Source organism: Lepidochelys kempii, chromosome 5 (genome assembly GCF_965140285.1).
Source record: "Lepidochelys kempii isolate rLepKem1 chromosome 5, rLepKem1.hap1, whole genome shotgun sequence".
In the NCBI taxonomy this organism is placed as follows: domain Eukaryota; kingdom Metazoa; phylum Chordata; order Testudines; family Cheloniidae; genus Lepidochelys; species Lepidochelys kempii.
The window spans coordinates 51,044,666-51,053,612 of record NC_136384.1 but is presented as its reverse complement, the minus strand read 5'-3'; the positions used below and the strand labels follow the sequence as shown (position 1 = coordinate 51,053,612).

Sequence of the window (8,947 nt, the reverse complement as noted above, 5' to 3'; positions counted from 1 at the left end):
AGAGAGCACACACAGCACAAAAACAAAGCCCCCCCAAGATTTGAAAGTATTGTCTTTCCCCATTGGTTCTTCTGGTCAGGTGCCAACTATGTTAATTGAACTGATTAAGGGCATTCTGTACCTCTAGCTAAGAGGGATTTTATATTACTGCATGCATAAAGTTGTTACCCTTCCCTTTATATTTATGACACACCATTCTTGCACTTTGGCATTAACATAGGGAACACCACTTCTCTGTACAAGGATGATGGCATGATTATAGCTTTTTGTTGATACTATTGTACTACTTTGATAACACAAGTTCTTGGCCAATTATTGATCTCTTTTATTGCCTCCTAGAAGAGATGTAAGAACAGTGGTAGAACAGGTGTAGATTACTCTATCAATCAGGTGGAGGCATAGAATTCCCCCCTCTCCCCCCACAAGTTACTGGGACCTGCAACTTCCTCATGCCATTTCTTTATATTCATGCAGGGAAGAGGGAGTTTCTTCAGATCTAGCACTTTCAGACAAGCTTGTGCTTCATTTAAATTGATAGTTATCCTTAATAGAAGATCTGGCAGATTGTGTAGAGAGCAAGACTTGGAATTAGGTTAACTGGTAGTTCAGACTACTTTCTATTTATTAGTCTACTACATAGGCATCAAAAGGAAACTAGAGTTTGCATAATTTGAGGCATATATAGGAGCAGTGAAAGCTGAATTGACAATGAATAATTTTGCACCCCCCCGGCATGTATATATGGGTAAAACTAGCTTTAAACTCCTTGAAACCCACCTTTCCTACTCCCTAGAAAAGCTAGTTCGCTAGAGTTAACCTTACACTCAGTTCACTGCCCCCCTCAGCCTCTGCCCTACCTATGAAAGGAATCCCTCTAAGGCAATTTACCTCATTGTACATAGCATTTTGTATGTATATAAAGAGAAATGGAGGATTGACAGTTAAATGCATGTTTAAATATTTTTTTAATTGCCCTCCCATGATTTTTCTAAACTAATCTCATTTTAATGAAAGTTAGTGTTCAGATTTTTCTGAGCAGGAGTAGTTCTCCTTGACTTTCAGTTGAGGGTGCTCAGAAAAGTAAAGAAGTTATGGCTATAGATCTGTGGTTATGAGGTTGCCGCCCTTCCCAACCAGACAGTGTTTTAACTTGGTGAGGCTAAACTAAAAGTTTACAAGCCAATATACTATAATCTTTCCCAGAAGACAAGATTGAACAAGTCATGCCAGATTTTAGTCTTCTGAAAGTTACTGTTTTGAAAAGTTCATTTTCTTGGTCTTACAGTGCAGATTTCTTTTAATTCAAGCCCAGTAAAAGGTTATCCACTGTACCCCATTTCAGATTAAACAATACTTCATGTGACATTTTATTGTAAAAATAATTTAAAATGAGATTTACAGTTCAGACCTTTACAAGTTTGAATACATTGTACAAAGGTATTGGGCTTTTAAATTAGTGTTCCACTGTGAATGATTGTTATACTTTAAGGGTCACAAAGTAGGTAAACTGGTCTAATCGTGGCTTTAATAGTGTAGTCACACAAGCCATTCAGTGAAGCCAACATTGTTAATAATGAAAGGTGCAGTTAAGCTATAGCTACCATTACTTAAACTAGGCTTATTTGCATGCCTATAAGAGCGCTTGCAATTTTTTTGAAATAAGTATTCTAGGTAACTTAATGAAGTGTTGGTTTACTCAGCCTATACGAACCAAAAATTCTAAATAAGTGCAAATTGAATAAGTCTACAAGTATAAGATAAACATTTGCCATTTAATGGTAGGCCACTTTTACAAATAAGTGATATTTTAGGCCCTATAACTTGGTGTACTGTAACATTTTAGGCTATTTATGCAGCCACACACTTTATTTTGCTTCTGCCTGCAGAGTCTTCTTCTCATTAGCTGCTTTCTGCTTTTGCTGCATGATTTCAGAGTCTCTGTAAAAGACAGATATTTAGTTAGAAAAATAGTGAGTTACTGAAAATATTCCTTGACTGTTACTTCCATTCTTGCTTTTCAAGCAATGGAACAAAACCACATGCAACAGCATATAATGGATCAATATTTAAGCTTAAAAGTGATCAGGACAATAGATTGATAGCCCTGCAGAGGCCCAGCCCAGATACCAAGTCTACTTGCCTGCATTTTACTACATGAAAGAACTATTGATATTTTATGTACCTGTCAACATTCATCCTGGATGAATAGATATTTCCAAGGTAGCACTGAAGTTCTAGTCTGATACTTCAGCAGACGGTGCATACAGTAGATGAATCCAAGCTCCAATATTTAAACCCATTTGAGGTACCAAATTTTGAGTTTGCCAATACTTGGCAGAAAATGGAAACCAAAGCTATTTGGTATAGATATTCCAAAATCCAATCCACAGATTATACTCAGTCACATGAATGAGCTATATATAGATCAAGCCCCAACAAAAAGGTTATAAATCCTGTCTCATATGTTCAGTAAAGTCAGGAGTCTGACAGCTTTTTACCTGGTTGTAACACACAGAGAAAGCATCTTTCAACCTGTAACCTTTAGGTCAAGAGGATGTCTCTCTAATTTGACTGGCTCTGAAGACAGCTATTTACTGAACCAATTTCAATTTGAAAGTGTATTTTGAGGCAGTTGCTATTTAAATCAAGGCTGATTGCACACTTTATAGTTAATTATATAGTACAAGGTAGTATATTAAAGTCTTATAATTCAAGAACACTGTGGTGGCCTTGAGTCATGTTGTGACCAGACTTAAAAACAAAGATCCAAGCAACAAATTAAGTGTAAAGTACAGATTGTGTTTAGTGTGATGCTTCCCCAGGGGTTCTCAGGAGCGTGAGGCACTTCACCACTAGCATGAAATAGTCTGGTCTGTGCCTGCTGTAGATCTCCTCCCTGAAGGCAACAGCCCCTGGCAGCACAAGCACTATTTTCCAGGCCTCTGCAGACCTTGCTCTCTGTTCAGGTACAGAGAGGCACACCCCAGTCCCTGAATACTTGGGAATGTTCCCTGTAGCATCCAACCCCTAATCCACTGAACACTTACAGAATTACCGGGACTGCTATTCTCAAAGGAACAGTACACACTAACTTCTAAGATTCAACTCAGGAACATCACTTTGCTTAACACCACAGCACTTAGATATAGCTACAGTAAAACAAGAAAAAGTTTATCAAAGACTATAGTAAAGTGGCAGTAAGAGTATTGGAAACAAAGAACAAAAAATTGGGCTGTTGATTAATTGCAGTTAACTCATGCAATTAAAAAATTAACTGCGATTAATTGCACTGTTAAATAGAATACCAATTGAAGTTTATTAAATGTTCTTCTATATTTTCAAATATAGGTTTCTATTACAACACAGAATAGAAAGTGTATTACAAATATTTGCACTGTAAAAATGATAAATACAAGTACTATACAAGTACTATAGTGAAATCTATCGTGAAAGCGTAACTTAAAAATGTAACCAAAAAAAAACAAACTTACGTAACTGCACTCAAAAAACAAAACAATGTAAAACTTAAGAGTCTACAAATCCACTCAGTCCTACTTCTTGTTAAGCCAATTGCTAAGACACAAAAGTTTGTTTCCATTTTCAGGAGATACTGCTTCCTATTTACAGTGTCACCTGAAAGTGAGAACTGGCATACTCATGGCATTTTTGTAGCCAGCATTGCAAGGTGTTTACATGCCAGATATGCTAAACATTCGTATGCACCTTCATGCTTCAGCCACCATTCCGGAGGACATGATTCCATGATTATGATGCTCGTTAAAATAAAATTGTGCGTTAATTAAATTTGTGACTGTACTCCTTGGAAGAATTTTATATCCCCTGCTCTATTTTACCCGCATTTGGCAATATATTTCATGTTGTAACAGTCTGGGGTGATGACCCAGCATATGTTGTTCATTTTAAGAACACTTTCACAGCAGATTTGACAAAACGTAAAGAAGGTACCAATGTGAGATTTCTAAAGATAGCTACAGCACTTGACCCAAGATTTAAGAATCTGAAGTACCTTCCAAAATCTGAGAGGGACAGGGTGTGGAGCATGCTTTCAGAAGTCTTAAGAGAAACATTCTGATGCGGAGACTACAGAACCTGAACCACCAAAATAGAAAATCAGCCTTCTGCGATGGCATCTGACTCAGATGATGAAAATGAACATGTGGTGGTCTGCACTGCTTTGGGTTGTTATCGAGCAGACCAAGTCATCAGCATGGACACATCCTCTGGAGTGGGAGTTGAAGTATGAAGGGGCATATGAATTTTTAGCGCATCTGGCGCGTAAATATCTTGCAACGCTAGCTACAACAGTGCCATGCGAATGGCTGTTCACTTTCTGGTGACACTGAACAAGAAGCAGACATTATCTCCTGCAAATGTAACCAAACCTGTCTGTCTGAGCAACTGGCTGAACAAGAAGTAGGACTGAGTGGACTTGTAAGCTCTAAAGTTTAACATTGTTTTGTTTTTGAATGCAGTTATTTTTTGTACATAATTCTACATCTGTAAGTTCAACTTTCATGATAAAGAGACTGCACTACAGGACTTGTAGTAAGTATTTTTCAATTCACTCTTGTTTACAGTGCAAATATTTATAATAAAAAATACAAAATGAGCACTACACACTTTGTATTCTATGTTGTAATTGAAATAAATATTTGAAAAGTGTGCAAAACATCCAAAAATATTTATAAATAGTATTCTATTATTGTTTTACAGCATGATTAATTGCAATTAGTTTTTTAATCGCTTGATAGCCATAAAAATAAATTTAGTTTTTAGAAAGCATAAGTTATTCTTTAGAAACTCTCACCCAAAGTAGTCTAGCATTTTCAGCCAAACCCGGTTAAGACCCTTTTTTCCCCCATGAAGCAAAAGCACTCTCCTTTTACTCCCCCAATGAAGGGTGCCTGGGCATCCCTTCTGTCCCCTCAACTATACTCAAGCAAACCTTTGATATGCACTTCACAAAAAGGCCCCCCCGGTGTTTTTCTTCCTGTTAGTTTTATCTTACAATCCTTCATTTGTATTCAGTTCAAATGAATGGTAGGTGGACCCACTGTGAATGAGGCAATACTCAATTTATAGATGAACAAATCTCTCCTCTACTAGGTTAAGCTGCTTTTCAGACTGAAATGGCTAATTCCTTGTTTAGATAAGAAAAGTATCCACGGTTTCGACTGAACTGGTATGCTGATTTACTCTCCATGAACTACACTCTTTAAAAAAAAAGTCTCAAAGCATGTAAGAGGGAAGGAAAATATGAAGAACTGCTCAATCTGAACGTTTTTGTTTTGGCACCTCAAGTGAATGGCTGGGGAGGTACTGCCACTTCCCTCCTAACAAGGGGTCAAAACCAAGGACTACAGTAGAACCCAGAAGGGCATTTGAGGCCCACCCATCCACCCAAGACAGATTCAAGATCAAGAAATACTGAGGGGAAGCCAAGTCTGAGTAACCTAAAATATGTACAGATGTTCAAAATATAATCAGTGTCTACTAGTATCAAGTAGGTACAGCTTATTTGCATGAGCAGAGCTTATAGAATACCACTCACCCTCCTCTTTGAGACCTGTGTACTAGAGCTTACCTTTGTTTTCTCTGAGACGCAGACAAACTATCCTCTTTCCTTTTCCCCTTGAGGACCTCCTGGGTTTTCTTCAGATTTTTCTGGCGGGCAAGTTCACGCTGGTTCCCACCTACATAATATTCAAGTTTATATATGTGCTGTAATTTTCACTTCCTTACCTCCACTCTTGTACACAAACAGTAATTTAGTACCTTAAGACCAAAACCAGTAAAAAGCATTGCTAAAACTACCCATGGAGGTTTTCCTCCCCAAGTTTGGATCCAAGAGAGAAATTCTGCAAGGCAAAACAGCAAGTCTGGTGTAAAGCAAGGAGGTGCTAGAGCTTCACAAATTTAACAGTGAAGAGAATTTAACATTTTTTCCCTAACCTTGCTCTGAAAAACAGCTACATGTTTTTTGTTGAAGTGTTCCTAGGAACTTCAGTTTGAGGCAGATGTGGCATGGAAAAGTTCTGCCAAATATAAGCAGTTCAGGCTAAGTTACAAGTAAGCTTGGAAGGATCAGATTTTTATTGGTGTCAGTAAATGTTGATTTCACCACATGTACAAGCTGACAAAATTATTTCCAATGAGAATAATCAAAGTTTAGGTATGTAGTCTGATGATCATGTATTTAAAGTTTTACATGTCCCAGGACTCTAAACCTGGAAGTTCACTATATAATGAAAGTTAGGACTGCTCAGTATAGCAGAAAGATCTCCAGGCCTGCTCTGCCGCTTCAATTACTATTTTAGAATAGATAAGGAGGAATGTACCAATGCCCATTGTCACGTATTAGCAAGTACTTTTGATTTGAGGATGACAGGAGTACAGAACACATCATCCATGCCTCTTTTTGACCTCAAGTTATGCATACTATACAGTACCTCTTCATAAGTAGACTGAGACAGCTGTGTCTCTGATTGCATAAGCCTGCAACTTCCCTTTCAGGCTGGAGGGCATTTGCATGAGGAAGTTTAGTTCTTAATTATGCAATTCTTCCTTGAACTTGGATCACTACAGTGAATTTAAGCTGCATGTTTAGAAACTCTGAGCTCAACTTAGAACATCTCACAAGTTGAACTACAAAACAGACAACTTCAGTAATGCTGAAGATTAACTTGTTTCCAGGAGAAATGAAAAAATTGCTCTAGAGTTTAAGAAAACTGTAGTAATGAATGTCTGACTACTACTGTGACGTTTCAAACGCTGTTAATTTTTTGCCATTAATATAGTCAAGTGACATTGTACCCCCCCGCCCCCACACACACACCTGACTTTGAGCAATATGGATTCCTGCAACACCTCATAGTACTGCTACAGTATGTTTGATTTTTTTTAGTTATGTACGTAAAAAAAGAGGGCACAGTCTGGCAGTGGTAAGAAGTATGGCGCTATTAGATGCTCAGGGGCCATTTAGGGGGAATTTTATTTGTAGCCTGACAGCCAACAATGGAAGGTTGAGCGCCAGACCTGACTGATCAGCAGCTCATCACAAACAGCCCTGCAAAGACTACCCAGGAGCCGCTGCTTTGCTCCGAGTTGCCCATGTTTTTAAGGCTGGCTTTAGGGACACCGTTGGGGACCCGGCTGTGAACACACCCCTTGTTTACAGCCACCGAGGTTTCGCTCCAGAAATACCCAGTTGTACGTGGCGGAAAATGGGGTCACCAAGGCGCGAGGTCGCACTACGAACGCCACAGATCCCCGAGTCCCGGACGCCGCGTTAATCCCCCGCCAGGCCCCTTCCTGGGGGAGCCCCGCACAACCGCCGCTCACCCTAGAGGGCAAAGGGAGGCCGCGGGCCCGGCCGCTCCTGCAGTCAGACGCTGGGTGGGGCCACTATGGCGCCAGCTCTGACGAAGCCTGCGGGGCTCAGGGGCCCCGGGGCCTTCACAGCTCGGCGGGGAGGCTCCGGAGCGGGAAAGAGGCGCCTGGAGCCTGAACGACCAGGACCAGCCACCCTCATGCACGTACCGAGCCCGACCCAGAGCCGGCGAGAAGGGGGCGCGCTCGCGGGCCGCCGCCGCTCCATCACCTAGGCCCGACAGCGGCCAGCGAACGCGCGGAGCCGGCAGAGCCGTTCCCGAAAGGGCAGGGCCACTTCAGGTTGATACTCACGGGCCATGGCGGGACGCACAGAACCTGAGCCGCAGCTACTTCTCCCGAGCGCTCCGACAGTTGCCAGAACCTTCTTCAGTCTCCTCCTCAGCGCCCCCCCGCCGACGTGGCTTATATAATGACACGCCTCGGTGATGTCACAAATATGCCGACGTCACCAGCCACCCCCACCAAGATTAGAATTAGCCGGAGCCTTTGAGCGGGGGGTCGTTAACATTGCGCGTGTTCAGTTAGCAGCATGTCCAGGCTGCTGTTGCTCTGATGGACCTCGGTAAATCTTGCATAATGACATGTTTCAGAGTAACAGCCCTGTTAGTCTGTATTCGCAAAAAGAAAAGGAGGACTTGTGGCACCTTAGAGACTAACCAATTTATTTGAGCATGAGCTTTCCTGAGCTACAGCTCACTTCATCAGATGCATGCTGTGGAAACTGCAGCAGACTTTATATATACACAGAGAATATGAAAAAATACCTCCTCCCACCCCATTGTCCAGCTGGTAATAGCTTATCTAAAGTGATCATCAGGTGGGCCATTTCCAGCACAAATCCAGGTTTTCTCACCCTCCACCCCCCAACACAAATTCACTCTCCTGCTGGTGATAGCCCATCCAAAGTGACAACTCTTTACACAATGTGCATGATAATAAAGTTGGGCCATTTCCTGCACAAATCCAGGTTCTCTCACCCCCTCACCCCCCTCCCAAAAGCCACACACACAAACTCACTATCCTGCTGGTAATAGCTCATCCAAAGTGACCATTCTCTCTACAATGTGCATAATTAAGGTGGGCCATTTCCAGCACAAATCCAGGTTTTCTCACATCCCCCCCACCCCCATACACACACAAACTCACTCTCCTGCTGGTAATAGCTCATCCAAACTGACCACTCTCCAAGTTTAAATCCAAGTTAAACCAGAACATCTGGGGGGGGGGGGGTAGGAAAAAACAAGAGGAAATAGGCTACCTTGCATAATGACTTAGCCACTCCCAGTCTCTATTTAAGCCTAAATTAATAGTATCCAATTTGCAAATGAATTCCAATTCAGCAGTTTCTCGCTGGAGTCTGGATTTGAAGTTTTTTTGTTTTAAGATAGCGACCTTCATGTCTGTGATTGCGTGACCAGAGAGATTGAAGTGTTCTCCGACTGGTTTATGAATGTTATAATTCTTGACATCTGATTTGTGTCCATTTATTCTTTTACGTAGAGACTGTCCAGTTTGACCAATGTACATGGCAGAG

At 41.1% G+C, this 8,947-nt stretch overlaps 1 protein-coding gene across 1 annotated transcript; it reads right to left on the bottom strand.

Moving 5' to 3' along the window:
• Nucleotides 1-1,753: 1,753 nt before the first annotated feature.
• Nucleotides 1,754-7,824, bottom strand: SERF1B (small EDRK-rich factor 1B). Its single transcript, XM_073344332.2, has 3 exons — nucleotides 7,705-7,824; nucleotides 5,606-5,714; nucleotides 1,754-1,938 (listed from the first exon to the last, which is right to left on the bottom strand). Exons 1-3 carry the CDS (start codon nucleotides 7,709-7,711, stop codon nucleotides 1,866-1,868), a joined length of 189 nt encoding a protein of 62 aa, XP_073200433.1. The 5' UTR covers nucleotides 7,712-7,824; the 3' UTR covers nucleotides 1,754-1,865.
• Between the last annotated feature and the right edge of the window lie 1,123 nt (nucleotides 7,825-8,947).